An 18,850-nucleotide genomic window follows, 5' to 3' on the forward strand; every position below is an offset into this window, starting at 1 on the left:
TTTTGGAATTTAATTTGAAGTTCCTGAATTATTAATATTGAAATTATTTTTCAAGTTCTCACTATTGATATAAGGTATATGAAAAGAGGAGAAATAAAGAAGTAAAAGTTATATTAATGTTAGGAAATTAATAATAGAATTAATAAAAGAAAAGAAATTAAATTAAATAAATAAGCAATGTACTTTTATAAAAGAATACTAATTAAATATTTAATATTTAAAGTAAAAGTATAAAAGAAAGTATTAAGGTAAGTTCATATATTATTACTATTTATTTACAGTTAATATCAAATATTAGATTATAAATATTATATATACTTATATTATTTTGAAAATAGATTAGTAAGTTATATATCCTATAAATCGTTTAATAATTTAGGGTAGTATTTTAATTTTACTAAGAAATATATAATAAAGGTATAGTAGTAGTAATTAGACTTTTCTTTAAAAAGTTATAAGATTTTAAAATTAGTAAGTAAGAATAAAGTTCTAAAATGAAGGTTGAAATTCTATAGCCTATAGTAATTTGACTAATATAGGTATATATATGCGAATGGATTAGGTAAATAGAGAAATCAAAAATGAAGAGAATGTAGGTTGAGAGAAATTTTTTGGTCTAGGATTGGTAGATTTGTAGCGTTGCAAAGTTGGACGGTAGGGTTTTGCCCTTTTTGGGCTGCATTTTTGCTGTCCGTTTGGGTTTTGTCGTGTCCGGCGGTTTTGTCGCCAACTCTGTGGAGCAGAGTTGGAGACCCGACAGGAACCTGGACCCCTCTCCAACAAGTACCTACCTCTAGGTGGTTTGTCTTCGTTGTATCTTCCACTTAGTGACAAGCGGACAGCCAACAGAACTAGAGGTAGTGTAATGGACGCCGTGGAGAGCTCAGCCAGGGACTCAGGGGCAACACACACGTGGCTTGGGCTGACACAGCCCCACGCCAGCTGCTACCAACTGCAAAGTTACAGCGCCCCTCTCTGGGGAAATTGGAGCTACCTGGAACAACTACCTACCATTTGTTATCCATGTCGCTCGTCGCATCGCTTGATTGAATAGTTCAAGGACAGCTCTCTAATACGAACAACGCCACAACCATTGAGCGGTCAATATCAAAGTAGGGACTATTTATATCCATGTCTACTCAAGGTGCTCATTGACTCGCAGGCTTCCCGCATATAATCGAACACACTATCGGACAGCGTTTGCGCCGAGTCAACACGAAATCGAGCCATCGTGAACCTTGAAGGACCGATCTTACCCAAGACGAGGTCAACCATCATCTGCGACATCGAAAAAGGTCACACCGGATGAACGAACCTTGAATCAGTGACGCTTCGAAGTAAAACACATTTTTCTCGCGACTCCCACGTCATAATCACAGCTCGGTTATGCTCTGAAGTGCGGCGCACCTTAGCTTGGAAGATGGGAGGAGGCATCCTCGGCTTCATTCGAAGCATATACCAACTAGACACGCTCGACACACGATTCACAACACCTTCGTCCGTCCCATACAAGCTTGCGGCCGAGGCGAGAAACGATCCACATGGAGCACAAGAGGGCGGCTTGAGCAAGGGAAAGAAAGCAGAGAGATCAAAATGGAGCACACCCGAGTTCTACCTATACTACTTGGTGTTCTTGGTTGCGGTTCCTTACATGTTTTGGGTTCCTTTTGAAGTGTCCAGGGAATCCGACCCAAGGTACCCAAAGTTCCAGCGCTATCTGTCAGGCGGCTGGATGCTGGGTCGCAAGGTTGATGTATCGGACAGCCAGCTACGAACGATTAGGGGAAAGATACCGCATATTTTTGGACTACTCGTTGTGCAGCCGCTCTTGCGCCGAGTTTGGAAGCTATTCAAGCCCACACGACTTGAGCCTGGTGCCTCTGAAACATCGCCCAGAGCTGCCGAGGCGCGGCTAGAGCAGCGCATATCGTTTGATGCCTTCTTTGGTGCTATTCTCCTCACAGCCCTCCACGGAACTAGCGGGCTTAAAATCCTAGGTCTCTTGTGGTTGAATTACCAAATCGCAACTAGGCTCCCGAGAAAGGTTGTCCCATGGGCGACATGGATCTTCAACCTCTACATCTTGGTGACTATGAAAGTCTACGATGGTTACAGATTCAAGACGTTTGTGAACTTGATTCCCTTTGCGCCAGATAGCCTGCTTGATCTTGCTTCTTGGATGGACAGCCAACAAGGACTCCTGAACCGGTGGCACATTCTCTTCAACATCACCATTCTCCGACTGATCAGCTTCAACCTCGATTATGCCTGGATGACGGACAGACAGGGCGGCAGTCCCATCGAGGTACGAATTCCTGGGCTTACTTTCCAGTTTGCGCTCATGCTAACGCACCAAAGAAGAAGCAACTAGACCCTGCCAGCCTTTCCGAACGCGACCGTGTCGGCACTCCAGCGCCCAAGAGTAACTACTCCTTCCGCAACTACTTCGCTTACGCCATCTACGCCCCGTTGTACCTGGCCGGCCCGATCCTGACCTTCAACGACTACATCTCGCAGTGCCGATACAAGTCCGCCAGTATCGAACTTTCGCGCACCGTCAAGTACGGCATCCGGTGTCTGCTCGTACTCCTTGCCATGGAGTTCGTGCTGCACTTCAATTATGTCAACGCCATCTCCAACGCGCGGCCTGACTGGTCCACGTACACGCCCGCCCAGATCGCCCTGCTCTCCTTCTTTAAGCTGCACATCATCTGGCTGAAGCTGCTGGTTCCCTGGCGCCTCTTCCGCTTCTGGGCCCTGGTGGACGGAATCGACCCACCCGAGAACATGCTGCGGTGCGTGAGCGACAACTACAGCACTCTGTCCTTCTGGCGCTCCTGGCACCGCTCCTTCTATCGATGGACGCTCCGCTACATCTACATCCCGTTAGGTGGATCTAACTTTAGGACGCTTGTTAGCTCGGCATACTCGATTATCACGTACCTGGCCGTGTTCATGTTCGTGGCCATCTGGCACGACGTGGATTTCCAGCTGCTTGTGTGGAGCTGGCTTATTGTCGCGTTCTTCCTGCCCGAGATTGCCGCCGGTTATCTGTTCCCGCGTAAGAAGTGGGAGGGCAGGCCGACGGCGTACAGAATGCTGTGCTGCGTGGGCGCGGTCGGAAACGTGTTGATGATGATCAGCGCGAACGTAGTGGGCTTTGGCGGTGGGGTTGATGCTATGAAGGCTCTTTGGGAGGGCCTGTTTAGAGGGTTGTCTGGTACGTTGCTTCACTGCTTGCTTGCCTGACTGGACTGGTGCACTAACTTGCTTCGTCTAGGCATCTCTTTTCTCACAGGCTCATGCATTGCCCTGTTCGTTGGCATTCAGGTCATGTTTGAGATCAGGCAGTCGGAGTTGAGGAAGGGCATTGACTTGAAGTGCTGAGTGGTATGTGTGGGTATGCGGTCCGTGATTGTTTTCGTCCAGGTGAAAATGTCATGGTTTGCAGTATATACCACGAGTTCAACAGGATAGACGAGGATAGATGTACTTGGGAAGCAATTACATGCGGAATGTCAAGATGGGTTTTTCTTAGCTCTTGAAAAAAAAAATCATGATTCTTTATGTAAAGATATTTAAGTATATCGATGGTGTCTTTCGTTTGGAGGGGCTGTGTGCCGTTGACCTGACTGTGCCAATGCCATCATGATACCTGCCCTGGGGTTGCTACTTTACGTAGTTAGCACTCTTGGGAAAGGGGTCTCGAGGACCTAGTCCAGGGTCCCCTGAGGAGAAGGCAGGTGATATCCCATTCCTATTTACAGCGCGGCAATAAGCCCTTTCGGGAAGCGGAACAAATTGGGTCAAAGCTGGTTGTAACCGCCCTAAGGAACACCGGTTTTTTTTTTTTTTTTTTTTTTTTTTTTTTTTTTTTTTTGGCAGAGTTCCATTGCATTGCGGCTATGCGCACCAAGCTGTTATAGAATTTGTACGTACTCCAAATTGGCGCATATGATGGCGGTAATGAAGCAAACTTACAATGGAACATCCAAACCAATGCACGTAGTAGCAAATCCGTCATGTATCATAACCCAATTTAACTGGTTGTTACATGAATGAATGGATGAAAACGACTGCAAGATAAATGTGGAAATGAAAGTCTGGCCGAACAAACGTGGAATTGGCCGAGGAAGGGACAGCAACCGAGCTGCATACTTTTGCGAGGTTGGCTCCTTCCTTGTACTGCGTAGGCGCCGGGAAATGTAGATCCCCAAAGCGGAAAAGAAAACGAAGGCAAAGCGGGCATGCCCAAGAGGCTCGAGGGGGGACTCGACCTGACCTCTCTGGCTGAAGGCAAAGTACGGAACTGCTGTTGGTTCTCTCATGTGAGTCCAACTGAACTAAAAGTAGATGTCCGTGACATTTGCTAGTCGAAATCGACGGGGATATGACAGTGACAGTGCTCACTCACATGTGGAAAAGAAAGTCGGAATGTCCAGTGTCTGATCTCCCAGGGGCACGGTTGGCTTCCCACAGCTGCATCCAGTTGCATGTGCCCTGGAGATACCGGACCAATCTCGACCGGACAGCGTCTCCCATTGCAGTCACCCAGCTCCAGGGGCAGGGACGGCCCAGGGACCGCGCCAGGAACCGGACGGGAATGCTCGATGGGGCCCGGCCAGATGCTCCATTTCGATAGACCTGGATTCCCTCCCCTGGGTACTACTGGCTTGCCCTCCGCTCTCATTCGACGCCGGCTCACCTGAGCTTCATTTTATTTTCCCCAGCTTTTCTGCTATCACTGTTTGCCGGTGTCTAGGCAAGGACATTTTCCAGGCGCCATGGGTCGTCAGCTCTCAGGTAGTGCTATGAAATTCCTCGCTTCGCTTGCGAATTCGACCTGTCTTTGTTCTCCTTTTCACCAACAACTCGCGGTTGAACTGTCCATGCCTGGACGCGATTTGTGAAGCGCTTCTTCCTTTTGCCGCGTCCGTTACGCATTCCTTGAAAGTTCCAAACCACTTGCATCGGATGACGACTTGACCGCCGTGCGTCTCACCCACAACCACCAAATACGCCAACAACGCCATAAAGACCGACCATTACCCGGAAGGACCGTGATTTACACCTCTGCCGATCTGACCCCTCCGATTCCCACCCTGATAGTCCTGATAGTCCTGATAATCCAGCTCCCGCCGCCTTTTGCCGACAACTGGATAGCCCAGAGCCCACCGCGACGGCATTCCTTACCTTACGCTACCTACCTTACACGTAGTACAGCATCGCGGTTCGACATCAGGCACACGGTCCGGTTCGATATCGCGATTGACGGGAAGGCGTTCAATCCGAACTTCAGGCTCGCCCAGTTTCCACTGCCGACCCGCCCTGTCCGTCTGACAGCTGCACCTGTCCCACTGAAGGAGGGTCCTCAGCTCGCTGAGATTGCGGGTACCTGCAGCACTGAGTGCATCTGCAGTGGGTGATTGCCAGCGCCGGCCCGGTGCACTGGCTTCGTTCGGCCTGGCAGATCCGTTCCCAAATTGGCCATTCCCTTTGACGGAACGTTCACCGTACCACGCCATCGTCTACACCTCCACGCGTTCATCCCACACGCTGCCGTCGCTGTCGATCGCCGCCACAGAGAAGTCAAACGAACCCCGTCGCCTGCGAGGCCCATGGGAAGCTCGCAGTTCGGGCTCCTCATCGGTGCTATTTTTGATTGCCTATCTCAAGTTTGAACCCTAGTGGTTTTATCCACACCACAAGTGCCTATCATGGGCCGATCGTCACTCCTTAGTCCGGATGGCCAGTTTCCCATCGTCCTGATTCCGGACAATGAAGGGACCGAGGACGCAGGGACAGCCACCAACTCGGACGCAGAACCAACCGAGTCGTACAGGCACAGAAAAAAAATAAACTACGGGAACGAACGACAGCAGCGCCAGCAGCCGCAGCCACAAGCGCAACCGCGACCACCACCAGCGCCCCGTCATCCCATTCCGTTCATGCAAGAAGCCTTTGCAGAATCCCTATTCGAAGCCACCCAGGGCGGTGCGACCCCAAAACCCAAACTGCGTACCGGCGACGCCAAAACCCGTCGGGAGCAGTTGTTGGAGCAAGACAAGTCGGCCGAGCCCCCAGCGGCCCAATGGCGCTATCGTCCGGGGCAACAAACGCACGAGCTGCGTCGACTAATGTCACAAATCTCCTTCGGCGTTTATCTTTTGCTCAACGGGATGGCGAACAGTCAGATGTCGGTCGTGACAATTCTCCAAGGGCATATTGACGAGGTGGATGAGTTTCTGGAGACGGTCCTAGAGGATATTGGCCTGGCAACCAAAGATTTGAACGAGCGCATCATTCATCTAAGGTTGCCGATGGATAACATGGAGCTTTTCGAACGGATGCTGGAGGATCGCAACTTTCGGCTTAGAATGATCGAAGGAAACGAGAAAATCGAGCATATCGTGGCCCGGACACAGGTCGCCCTTCAGCAAATCATGAATGATATTGCCGAAGGACTGGAGTCTACGAGGGATTTTACTATGTATCTGGCGGAACAGCAGCACGGTCGCTGGCGGAAAGAGCGCCCAGACGTAATCGACATATTTGATGCAATGAAGGGAAATACCGATGGGTGGTTTCAAGCGTTTATGGACTTGGAAGAGAAGGGCAATGCTCTAAATAGAGTAATTGTCCAGTTGATTGGCATCATTTCCGAGATGGAGCGGAGGGCGGGTGAAGTGAGCCGAAAGACACGAGTGAGTGTCCTCTATCTATAACAAGGATGCTGCATTCCATACCAAATGCCTTTTGTTTTTGCTGACATCCTCCCAGTTCACCATCGAGCCTTTCACATCACCGCGTCATAGCCCCCATGCATCCGACGCATCCTCGGTTACAACACCCCCGACGTCTCCCATCGCCAAAACTCCAAATACACCCCCTCGCTTATCGTTGCGGCTCAGTTCGATCGTGGAGGGCAAGCAGTCGTCGCCAACCTCATACTTCGATCTAAAAATTACTCGTACATCTACGCATTCAACGTCAATGGGTATCCCACCGACAGTCCAATCGAAGGAGATTACAGAAGAGGAAGGCACAGTGGAGAATAGTGCAAATAGGTCTTCAACAGAACTGGAACTTCCAATACAGTCTCCGCCCCCGCCAGCCCGAAACCCTCACCGGCTCTCTAAGCCCGCTCCTTCTCAATCTGCGCTATATCAGCTTGAGACAGCTGAGAACAAGGAAGAAACCAACGAGGAGGAGAAGGAGGATGAGGAGGAGGAAGAAGAAGGAGATGGAGAAGAAGAAAAGGATGAAGAAGAAGAAGATGATGATAATGAAGAAGAAGTAGAAGACGAAGAAGAACAAGAAGAAGAAGAACCGGTCTACCTCCTTCAGCCCAAAACGTATACACCACAAACATCACCTCTTCCCTCTCCTCGCGTGTTCGACCGCCCGAAGCCGAAGGATGAACCGGTCAGCTACAAGCCGGAATTACCGGTGCCCATTATTGGAAAGCCGAAGGAACAGACATTGGAGGCGAAGGCGTATTGTCAGGAACCGACATTGGAGGCAAAAGTGTATACTCAGAAACCGACAGTGGAGGCAAAGGTCTATACTCAGAAACCGACATTGGAGGCAAAGGTGTATAGTCGGGAACCGACCTTGGAGGCAAAAGTGTATACTCAGGAACCGACATTGGAGGCAAAGGTCTATACTCAGAAACCGACATTGGAGGCAAAGGTGTATAGTCGGGAACCGACATTGGAGGCAAAAGTGTATACTCAGGAACCGACATTGGAGGCAAAGGTGTATAATCCACGTGCAGCACAACCCCAGCCTAGGCCACAACCTTCGAAGCCAACGTTAGCTCAGGCTGATACGAGAGATTCAAGACCAGCTTCAAAGCAAAGCCACAGGACGATACCAGAGTCACACCAGTTGAGACCGCAACCTTCGAGGCCCAAATTGGCTCCAGTCGAGACAAGAGACTCCAGACCGACATCAAAGCAAAGCCACAGAACTTCGCCGGAATCATTGCCAGAGGTTGTAGTCCATCCTGGGCAAGAATCCTCATTCAGACGACGAGTTTCACAGAAGACGACACCGCCGGACTCGATACATATACCTCGACCCGACTCACCAGAGTATCGAGACTCGTTATTCCCAACGTCCAGAACGTACCAGACATCAGATTCTGCTTATGGATCGGACATGGAGCGACCACATGTCAACTCAATTGCATCATTCGATACAGTTGCCGACTTCCCGCCGCCGCCAGCAATCATGCACCCCGGATTTGTCTCTTCACCTCACTCAGAGAGCGGAATGCAGTTTTGGCGCCCTGTCCAGGCGAGCCCGCACTCTCCTTTGCAACAAAGACCGCACACTTCAGGAACCCAGTATAGTGCGCAGGGGCAACAATCGACCTCATATCAGTCGCCATACCAGTCCCCACAACAACCACTCGGTCACCTTCACCAGGTGCCGCCACGGAACCTCCCTTCTGCTATGGGCATGAGCGTGAGGAGCAACATGACGACAGGAACGACAGCGAACCAGGAGACAAACAGTGGAAAATCACTGAAGAAAAAGCGAAGCGCGTTTGGGTGGCTGAAGAAGGCGTTCGCGCTGGACGAAGAGGAGCGTGCCGCTTTTGAGGCGAGAAGACAGATGGAGACGAGGAATCTCTACTATGATGGTAGAAGTGCCCAGTTCTTGGACGGGAAACGGATACAGGCTCCACTGCCTCGTCACCCTGGACCATACCAGCATGGGCCGTATCAGTCTCAACAGTTTCAACAGTCTGGGCAGTTTCCTCCCGGACAGTTCTGAGATCTTGAGGGGAAAACGAAGGAAAGAAAGGAAAAGAAAGGAAAAGACGGAAAATGGCAGGCATGAGGCTGGCCATCCGGGGCTAAGGAACCCAAGTCCATATGTGAGGAAAGCAACTTTGGTTACTTGTAAAGGTTGCTGGATTACTGTGACCTCATTGAGCGGCAAACATGACGGGCATCTTCATACTTGTTGAAGTTGAAGGAAAAGGGGAAAGATACCAATTGCATGGCGCGGCGTGTTAGGCGATTCTTGCATTTACTTTTTGCGCTTGTATAAACTTGTGTTCTACTTAATTCTTGGTCGAACATGCAACTGATTTATATCTGCACGTATCTACGGCAGCACTTGTTGATCGCAAGTTTGAATAGCCCATGGCGTTTTGGTTGGGTTATGGCTGCCAGTTTGCTTCCATTACAACTGAGGCTCGAGCGACCAATGGTAAAAGTCCGGGATACGATCGGCTACAGCTGTGGGGTGGCCCGGGATTTCGCAGTTCTGTTTAGTCACTTTTGCAAAACGCGAATTTTCCGAGGAAACAAATAACATTGTAGTTCCGAACGAACTTGATGAGTCCGCAAGCAGATGCTTACGACTGCAGTCCCAGGGAGCCGAACACTAATACTCTGAAGGGCAACAATGGTGACATTAGCATACATCCGCCGATCGGCGTTGGATTTAAAAGACAGTATCATATATCTTCATGAATTGCAAATGTACCCGCAACTGTCACGGACCCATCTTTATGGAATTCGAAAGAACAGGACTACATATTCTTCACATGTTTCTTCCCTGGGATTTGCTACCAACCCTAACCCTTGCATGAGCCATCCCGTTACATAAGCTCCCCAAAATTTTGACCTCATCCCGTCATCGCGAAACTTTTCTTCCCCTCCAATCCTCCGTTTGCCTCCATCATCGCCCTTCGTCCCACCCTCCAATCAACCACCATGGCAGTATCAAGAGACCATCTTGCCGATCTTGACCGGCATATGCAGCTGCTGGAGGGCAAGGTCAACCAGCTTCACGCATCTCTGACCCACTGGCAACAAACCTACTTCGAGTATGCAGCACTCAAAGAGGAGGTGGACGGCTTGCCCAAGGACCCGTCTCCCCGCACCGAGCTTGCTCGCATCCGACGCGACTATGACGGCACTATCATCACCAAGAAAGAAATCAACGAGATTTTTGGCGAAAATGATCTCAAGGAAGCTGATCAAATTTCCAGTGTCCTCGGTCGCCGTCTCGATTACGTTGAGAAGAACGTCGATACGCTGACGAAGCTTGTTGAAACGGAGGAAAATAAACTCGCGGCGGCAAAAGTCATTGCCAACCCTGATGGCGGCACAGATGAAGAGACCGGTCTTCCCATTACGGATATCATTGAGGAACTGGATGACGAAGATAATATCGTTCAGTACCGCCTGCAGAGCGGAGGTGAGGTCGGTAGGAGGGTCGAGGAAGCTCTCAAAAAGGCCGGCATCGAGAAGCTCCCGGAAACCCAGGCCGATCTTCCTCAGGCTCAGGCCAAATCCAACACCACACAAGAGAACCAATCAGTCGAGCAACATCAACCTACTGCTACCTCTGCCGCTGCTGCATCTACTACCACGAGCGAATCCTCGAGCACGACTCCGATTACACCATCTACAAGCTCCGGAAAGAGTGTCACGTTTGCCGATGATACCAAGTCCGTCGACCAATTGCCGACTACAGCTGGCAAACTCACGCAGCTCATGCAAAAGGTCAAAGAACAGGATGCAATGGATATGTCGAAAGCTGTGATACCCAAGGACGAGTCGGAGGACGAAAGCCAGTTGCGCGCCGACATGCTCCAGTACATGCAGGAAGAAATCCATCCCATCGTTGCTGAACTCGAGATTGACGAAGGGTCCACCGAGGATGAGAATGCGGAGTGGGATGAATATGAGGACGAGCTAGAAGAGGATGACGATGATGAGGATGAGTTTGGACGCTCCAAGCATAGCGTGATCACCAGTGATTATATTCAGCGCATGCAGGAGCTTGAGAAGCGCTTGGGCTTCAAGTCTGCGTTCACTGTCGAGCGTCAGAAGCCCCAGCAACCGGATGATGAAGATCGCAAGGATGCTGGTGGCGGCTACATCACTGTTGTCAGGGAACCTCGCTCAACGCCGGTATCGGTATCGGCGCCAACACCAGCGCCGGAGAACACTCAGTCAGAGCCAACCGCCTCGTCTCTGAAGTCCAAGGGGAAGGCAAAGGAGAAGAAGGGTGTGCGGTTCGCCACAGAGCTGGACATTGCCCCTGAGGAGGAAATTCAGCCGGCTGTGCAGCCGAAGCCCGCTGCGCCAAAGGTGCCCTTAGTCAATCCTGTTGGGGGTATTGTCGAACATGGAGCTGTGGCTAGTAACCCGACAACGCAAGAGCAGGAGCCGGAAGAGCCAGAGCCTCCCAAGCGTGTGTCACGGTTTAAGAAAGAACGAGCGTCAACCGGGAAAGCTGCTGCTCCGGCCGCGGCATCCCCACCTCCTGGCCCGCTCCAGCTACCGCAGCGTTTCCGCGAGTCTCATTCGGCCCCTCCTGCCGAGCCCACTCCTCCCGAGGATCAAATTCTGGTCAATCAGGTTGTCGAGAGAAATGTCCTGTCTGCGCCGCAGGAGCCGGATGACATGGACGACGAGCTCCTGTACCGGGCGGCGGCGGTTGAATACAATCGGTTGCGGAATCGCATGATCCAGAAGGAGGGAGGCTTTATGAAGCCCGAGGAGGAACAACCCGTCGTCCCGCTGGACGAGGAAGAAGGCGGTCCGCCGCGCATGAGCAGATTTAAGGCGGCTCGTTTGGCCAGATCATGATGGCCTGGTTGATCTGATACCCCTCATGTTCTGGTCCGTCCAAGAGGTTGTCGGCAGTGTCGATTTACAGCAGGAATGAACTATATCAGCACCCTCGCTTGCCTTTTGGCATTATCTGTTCCTGACGATTTCTTGTTCGCGATCATAGGCACCACTTCTTTGTCTATCTCCCTGATCAAATTATGCGATTGTGCGTTATGGACTAACATCTAGGACACTTTCTCTTCTCGTGAACCCTAGACCCCAAGAGACATGGTCCATCCATTGCTCTTGAAAACTTGCACTTTGAACAACAAGCTTCTTGATGCTCAGGCATATTTCGGAACGCTTATTATTATTCATGGATTGCAGCTTTCAGTCTGCGTTCTCATTACTAGCGGTTCCAAAATTGAATCTGGATGGGCTCTCTGACGCCATGATCTTTACACCGTGGTCTCGGCGATTCGTTTCACCCATCACATCTCTTTTGCGCACTTAGTGTGTCAACCGAGTTTCATAGGTCTGCATGCATGGCAATAGATGGTTGAGATGTTATCAGCTTATGTGTTTCGTTTTGGTTAGTCTGTGTGCATCATGTCGTGAGAAAATTTCCCGCGGTGAATGCTTCCGCATCCCGCGATTTATCCCACCACCAACAGCAGTCCCCGAAATACTACATTCGTTCATTCAAATCCATGAAGTGTAATCTCTAGGTCATCTACTGAAGCGTATGCAGTGATTTGTCATGGGTTCGGCTATTCCAGGTATGATGTAGTCCGTGTGCGGCTGGAACAGAACATCACCACAACAGTTCAGAGAAAGTGTCCATCAACAGTACTTCACCCTGTTTGATTCAATGGAAAATAAGAACGGTCATTTTCAAGTCATTAATGCTTCGTTATCATGATCATCACCTTTTACTTCTCCTCTCCCCCAAATCCTCTCAGTATCTCCAACTGCCCTCCCCCTTTCCTCCTTTCGCTCATCTACTGAATTTTCGCATTACTAAAATCCATCTCCGGATGCTGCTCCTGGAACTTCTTCAAAATATCCATCTTCTTCTGCTCATCGCTCGTCGGCAACCCCATCTCCTTTTGTCTTTGGTCGTACATCATCTTCTCCACCATTGCCCGCGTCTCGCCCTCGAGGTCCGACAGCTTGCTGTTCTCGGGGACGATCTTGCTCACGTCGATTTTCGGGGCGCTGATGACTACGTGCGGCCACCATTCGAGCTTGTTGTGCTTTTCGAGATGGATCTCCAGGGCTTTTTGACCGTCGGGAGCGGGGGACAGCGTCCAAGTAGAATCGTCGAGGAGGATCGGGTGGGGGAGGTCGCCCTGGTTTTGTGGGAGGTGTCAGAATCGAGCTACTCGGCATGCGATATTGGGTGGTATGGTATAGCGGCGTTGGAAAGTTGCAAGGGTTGTGAATTTGTAGATATGTAGGCAAGTAGGTTGGTTACCTTGATGACGGGCTCTTGACCCTTAATACCAGCCGTAAGAGACTGCTTCTTTATCTCAACCACCATATCTTTGCCCTTTAGGTTACCAGGGACGAGAATGGTGATGTCAACGTCGCCAATCGTCTGAGTCCACTTGTAGGGGAGAGCCTCCTGCTCGGCTTGTTCCTTGGCGCGGGCAGCGGCCTCCTCGGCGGGGGTGAGCTCTGTTACGTCTGACATTGTTCAGTCAGTTGATTAGTGGGACCTGTTGATGGCGGATGGACTTTCTGATCTTGAGAGCAAAAGGAGTCGAGCTCTAAAACGTACCTTTGTCAGCCATGTTGAAGGTAGTGTTGTTTATTTCGGTGTAGATATTGGGCAACGACGACAGCTTGGTGCAGTGGTCCAGTGTGCGGTAATGTAAGTAGAAGACGATGGAACGCGCCTGAACGCGATGACCGAATTTCTGGAGGGGCAAGGTAACCCGCAACGGCGCAGGCCGCCCAATCCCAATCCTAGGAGCTGCCCGCGAGCGGCTGCTGTCACTGCCCTGGTAGCCCCTGCTCACCCCACGCTTGCCCGCGTCCAGTCCCCTGAGACAGAGCTGCCAGATGAGCGCGGCAGAGTGCCGTGCTGTGAATGGGGATATAGGAAGCCCCACCCTGCACCGCCAGGGTAGCGTCCATTGGAGCGCTGGCGCGGTTGGGGGCCAAGTGGAAACAAGGATTATTCAGCCCAAGCATAACTCTTCCTTATCAGTCCCTCTTTCACCACATCGTCAATCTCACTCGGGTTTCACCCAGACTTCCACTTTATTGATTTTCACCACCTTCCCTATCCACCGTTTAGTATACATCACTGCGTGACCCGCAGTCTCTGCCTAGCCGAGTTGGCATTTTAGAATAACATTCCATCATCTGACCAGACGAGTACAAGTCCTCATCGCCAAATCACGATCACCAAACAGATATAAAGGAAGATTTGGGCCGTGATCGCCACTCACTCACCGACACACCAAGAGACGTCCCGAGTTCTCAGATACGGACTACTGTCCCTTGAAGGGAAACGCCCACTCCTCGCTATAATCCAGCATACATCTCTCTTGGCCATCATTCAATCTTTGGAAATCCCACTTCAGCACATCGATCCCCGTCTCCTCCCTCGAAGCGAAATTATCAAAACAACCAAAAAAAAAGTAACCACCCACCATGGCGCGCCCTCTCGACCCCCTCGGCTTCGAAGACGAAATGTGCCCCGTCTGCAAATCGCGCAAGTACCTCAACCCCGACATCGTCTTCGTCTTCAACCCCGAATGCTATCACTCCATGTGTCTCAACTGCGCCAACAGACTCTTCAACGACGGACCCAACCAATGTCCGCACGCCGGCTGCAACAAAACGCTGCGTCGCAAGGGCTTCCGCTCGGCTTTTTTCGGCGACTTGGCCGTCGAGCGCGAGGTCGACATCCGCCGTCGCGTGGCTGCGGTGTTCAACCAAGTCGAGGACGACTTTGAGACGCTCCAGGATTATAATAATTACCTGCAGATGGTGGAAGATTTGACGTTTGAACTTGTCAATGGGACGGATGAGAGGAGACGGCAGGCGGAGGCGCAATTGCAGGCATGGGAGGCGGAGCACAGGGCGGATATTGAGCGGAATAAGAAGGCGGGGAGGGAGGCGGATGAGATTTCAAGAAAGAGGCTGGCAGCCGAAAGGGATGCTGTGCGGCAGAGGAGGATTGAGGCTATCAAGGAGGCGGAGGCGGAGAAAAGAGAGAGGGTGAGGAGTCGCGAAATGGAGCTGGATAATCTGGCCAAGGGAACCACTGCTATGACAGCGGAGCCGGCGACGAAGGTGCAGCTAAAGAGGCGTGGGCAGGTGAATCGGGTTGCTGAAACAGCTTCCAACCCTACCATCGCAACAACGGGAATGGGCACGGGCGCGTCAGAGGTTGAGCGCTTGTCCATCCGCGGCTTGAAGGAGAAGCCGAAGGCGCCGGCGCCACAGGGCCCGTACGACCCCTTTGGAGGCATGGACTTCGCGCCTAGTCGGTACAAGCTACATGGAGGCTTGAGTCACCCGCTCATGGAGAAGTACCGGTTGGACAGACAGCACGTTGCTGGTGGGTACAGCTTTGACGACTTTGCGGCGCGCGCCTTGTATGAAGCGTTTGCTGGGTTGGGTGTGTTTGTTGAGGATGAGAAGGAGGCTGGCAGTGGTATTGGGTTGTCACAAGAGACGAGCATGGCGGCGGGGATGGCCGCTGTGGGTGACGCGGATAAGATGGATTTGGACTGAGAGTGGTTCTGGACCGGTATGCCCTGGCCTTTTGGTTGGCGGTAGTGGTGTTTTTGTTGCATAGCGACGGCGTTCACTCAGCGATTGAATACTTTTCTTTTTTCCTCTCCGACGGATCTTGATTTCGGAACACACATGAGGCGGGGCCAGCATCATATAAATCAACTTCACACTCGGTGGATTTAGAGGGCGCAAAGTTGTGTGAGGGATTGGGACGACGATAATGGAGAAAAGAAGGGAAAAAAATTCAGACTAATAAGAGTGCGACGATTGACCACAGGGATGCCCAAGAAAATATAGATTAAGATTTACCAAGTAAAAAGAGCCTCCAGGCTTCCTACTGCAAAAATGTGTATGCCTCCCTTGCTGGACATTCCTGGAGAGAGTATTGGCAGCCAATCCTGAAAGTTTTGATGGTATGACCATTTATCATACCTCTTTCACTCCTCTATCTCGAGATGCCCGGACCCCATTCCACCGTTTTTATGTAGCGTATCCATTCCAACTTACCCCCCCCCCTCTCTCTCTCTTTCTTGCGCTGCGCTGCTGAGCCTTGTATCTGGCCCTGCCTGTCATGAAGCACTCGACGGCGGAAAAAAAACCTGATCTCTTCACAGCCAATCCTTGACTGTCTTATTGCCACCCATTTTGAACGTACGAGCATCAAACCGCCCTGCAACCCCAAACATTGGCTGTCCATTCGGTAGACTAAGGAGGGGCACCGTCAGAAAACTCGCGGCAACAATGACGAAAGATCAGGATTGCCGAATCGAATAACGAAGGCGAGTGAGAAAAAAGAGCTGGGCTCAAAAAAAAAAAAAAAGCAAAAGGAACGCCGCGCTAGATGCATGACTTGCCGGTTCGTGCCATCCCGAACAAACCAGACAAGCCAAAACGAAAACAGCAGAATGACAGAAAAGCGGGGCAGTGCGCCTGTCAGCGACATACGCTTGCCCGTATAGCCCTTAAAATCCAAGATCAAGAGAGCTAAGTATTACGCGGCTGTCAGAGGAGACAACCGCTCATCATTGCTGCCATGGCGTTTGCTGTGCTGGCCTCGGAAACACCGGGATTGTCTCGAGTTGGTCGAGCCCGCCCCCTATAGGCTGTTGGTTATGTTGCCACCCCATACCGGTAGCATGGTTCACGAACGCACCCTGACGGAAAGGATTTGTGCTGCCCGTTGGCATCGGAAGAAGTGGGCCACTAGCAGTAACGGGGCGCTGCTGCTGTTGTTGTTGGACCGACTGGGAAGCCGCGAAGCCCCTCGCGAAGGGGTTGGTTCCAGTCGGCTGCGGTTGTTGCGGTGGAGCCGACTGGAAAGGCGAGTTGGCTGGAGGAGAAGCGAAGGGCTGTGCCGCCTGAGGAGATGCGCGAGCAAATGGGTTGGTAGACTGTGCAGTCACAGGACGCTGCATTTGCTGCTGTTGCTGTTGTTGTGGTTGTTGCTGCTGGAAAGGGGAGTTGTTCGCTGGCGAGAATGGAGATCCCGTTTGTTGTTGGTTCATCATCATAGATTGTCGGAAAGGGTTGGTGACTTGCTGTGGTGGCTGAAGACCGGAGAAGCCGGTGGTTGTGGCCGTCTGGAAACTGGCCATGTGATCCTGGGGACCAAGAGACAACGAGGTGGCCTGGAAGCCTTGTTGCTGGGGAGAAAAGCCACCATACCCAGCTCCCGTAAAAGACGGTTGCATCTGTTGCTGAGGAGCCTGCGGAACTTGACCATAAGTATCCATTGTTGGCTGCTGCTGCTGTTGTTGTTGCTGCTGCTGGAAAGCTTGTTGGAAGGCAGCCTGAGCCACAAAATCGTTGGCTTGAAACGGCTGAGTAGGTTGAGGCTGGAAAGCGGCCTGTGCCCAAGGGTTTGCGCTCACTTGCATCTGTCCATGGGTTTGCTGAAGCTGTGGCTGTGCCTGAACAGCCATTTGCGTCTGGTTTTGCTCGATCGAGTCGAAGAAATCGATGAGGTTGGCATCCGCCGACTTGATAGGAATTGCCGGCCTGGATGACTCTTCTTTGGTGCTTGTGGTCCCTGAGGCAGTATTCTTCGTGGATGACTCTGCTTTGGGGAACTTTGATACCGAGGATGACCCCCCTTTCTTCTTCGCCTCCAGCTCGGCCAGATACTGCCTCCGGTGAATCTCGAAGTCAGGATCCTTCAGATAATCCTCTAGCTGCCGTCCCAAATTCACAGGTGCGTGCTTGAGCTTGGGAACCTCAACTCTAGTATGGTGTTCATATTGTCGAGCGACACTGAGGTACTGTACCACGAAATCGGTTTGACGAGCAAAATTCCGGTAGATGTCCATAGCTCTCTCGGCATCAGGCTTTGACATTTCGAAAAAGTGGCCTAGAAATAGGTAAGCCTGGGGCCGCAGCGCGTCTGGTTGAGATGGATAGATTCATACCAAGAATATTGATCATGGCCTGGTTCAGAGCTTGGAACAAGGCAAGAAGATCTAAAACCAAGAGCCTGAACACGGTAACCGTAATTTCGTTTTCTGGTTCGTTGTCCATGACCTGCCCATAGTGTTAGCAACAAGCGTCAAAAACATTCACCCGGAGAGCAACATACATCACACTTGAGCAACGCTGTGAGTTGCTTCTGAACAGATTCTGTCTCTCGTAGCAAGCCTTTTTCGACTGAGAGCTTCTCCAACCGGTTCTCCCTGCCTCGAACCCAGTCAATCTTTGTGTCACGATACGCTCGCACCCTTTCGGTAAGGTAATCATAGTAATGACGGATGTTTCGGCCTTGTGTTTGAACTGTACGGCCGCTTGTTAGTTACTTTACGTACAGAGCAAAGCAAGACGAAAGGACCTAATGGGTTCGGCATCACTCACCATCTGATATCATGCCCAGACCCAGCATACTCCGGTGCTTAGCAAGATATGCTAGGGTAACGTCTGGCGAACCCTCTCGGATCATAAGGTGTACAGTAATCAGACTCTTGAAGACAACGGTCCATGTTGAATCGCGCAACCGAGTCTGCAGTACCCTAAAGACCTCTCCAACTCCCGCCTCACCCGAATGTGTCGCGATAAGAATATGCTCGATGTACTTCGTCTTGGGAGGCGCGGCCTGTTGTCATGATCGATTGTAAGCGTCAGCCGCTGAATCGCAAGGCTCTGAAATGGCAGTGTATGATGAGTGAGACCGGGTAACGAACCTTAATTTTGGTCGCGCCCTTGACGGATTTTTCAAAGGAGCTCGCCATCTTTTCCAGCTAATCGCCACCAGCGGGCGACTTGCTCCCGAGTATTGAGAATGTGAACTTGTAATATCAACCTCGGCGCGCGAGTTCCAGCTGGTTCGTCGCTCGGTCGCTGTCGGGTATCGGAAGCGTATGGAGGGATTGAGTCGAAACGATTGTAAGAGCAATGATGTCGTGGGTAGGTTTGTAACGAGTGGCGGGCGGCCTAACAGTTGGTACCGCTGTTGTGTTGGGTTGGGGGTCGCGGTCGGGCAGCGTCTGACCTCAGAAGAGCTGGATGTAACTACTCGAAGTGTC

The 18,850-nt window shown here is 51.2% G+C and overlaps 6 protein-coding genes across 6 annotated transcripts; 4 read left to right on the top strand and 2 right to left on the bottom strand.

The window, feature by feature from the left end:
* Positions 1–1,420: 1,420 nt before the first annotated feature.
* NEUTE1DRAFT_92017 (uncharacterized protein) lies at positions 1,421–3,544 on the top strand (the record flags this gene model as incomplete). The annotated part of the gene is made up of 3 exons (XM_009858393.1): positions 1,421–2,305; positions 2,362–3,220; positions 3,281–3,544. 3 exons carry the CDS (start codon positions 1,421–1,423, stop codon positions 3,385–3,387), a joined length of 1,851 nt encoding a protein of 616 aa, XP_009856695.1.
* Positions 3,545–5,717: 2,173 nt separating this feature from the next.
* NEUTE1DRAFT_92020 (uncharacterized protein) lies at positions 5,718–9,076 on the top strand (the record flags this gene model as incomplete). Its single annotated transcript, XM_009858394.1, has 3 exons — positions 5,718–6,704; positions 6,816–6,989; positions 7,099–9,076. The coding sequence occupies 3 exons, from the start codon at positions 5,718–5,720 to the stop codon at positions 8,782–8,784; spliced, it is 2,847 nt and encodes a 948-aa protein (XP_009856696.1).
* A 601-nt stretch (positions 9,077–9,677) lies between these two features.
* NEUTE1DRAFT_92023 (uncharacterized protein) lies at positions 9,678–11,828 on the top strand (the record flags this gene model as incomplete). Its single annotated transcript, XM_009858395.1, has 1 exon — positions 9,678–11,828. One exon carries the CDS (start codon positions 9,735–9,737, stop codon positions 11,619–11,621), a length of 1,887 nt encoding a protein of 628 aa, XP_009856697.1.
* A 647-nt stretch (positions 11,829–12,475) lies between these two features.
* On the bottom strand, positions 12,476–13,441 carry NEUTE1DRAFT_92026 (nuclear movement protein nudC; the record flags this gene model as incomplete). Its single annotated transcript, XM_009858396.1, has 3 exons — positions 12,476–12,937; positions 13,063–13,274; positions 13,369–13,441. 3 exons carry the CDS (start codon positions 13,379–13,381, stop codon positions 12,587–12,589), a joined length of 576 nt encoding a protein of 191 aa, XP_009856698.1.
* A 785-nt stretch (positions 13,442–14,226) lies between these two features.
* On the top strand, positions 14,227–15,338 carry NEUTE1DRAFT_92029 (uncharacterized protein; the record flags this gene model as incomplete). Its single annotated transcript, XM_009858397.1, has 1 exon — positions 14,227–15,338. The coding sequence occupies one exon, from the start codon at positions 14,250–14,252 to the stop codon at positions 15,336–15,338; it is 1,089 nt and encodes a 362-aa protein (XP_009856699.1).
* An 870-nt stretch (positions 15,339–16,208) lies between these two features.
* On the bottom strand, positions 16,209–18,699 carry NEUTE1DRAFT_133567 (uncharacterized protein; the record flags this gene model as incomplete). Its single annotated transcript, XM_009858398.1, has 5 exons — positions 16,209–17,665; positions 17,805–17,858; positions 17,914–18,104; positions 18,183–18,420; positions 18,509–18,699. 5 exons carry the CDS (start codon positions 18,554–18,556, stop codon positions 16,364–16,366), a joined length of 1,833 nt encoding a protein of 610 aa, XP_009856700.1.
* Positions 18,700–18,850: the final 151 nt, after the last annotated feature.

The sequence above is a fragment of the Neurospora tetrasperma genome, assembly GCF_000213175.1.
Source record: "Neurospora tetrasperma FGSC 2508 unplaced genomic scaffold NEUTE1scaffold_81, whole genome shotgun sequence".
Classification (NCBI taxonomy): Eukaryota; Fungi; Ascomycota; class Sordariomycetes; order Sordariales; family Sordariaceae; genus Neurospora; species Neurospora tetrasperma.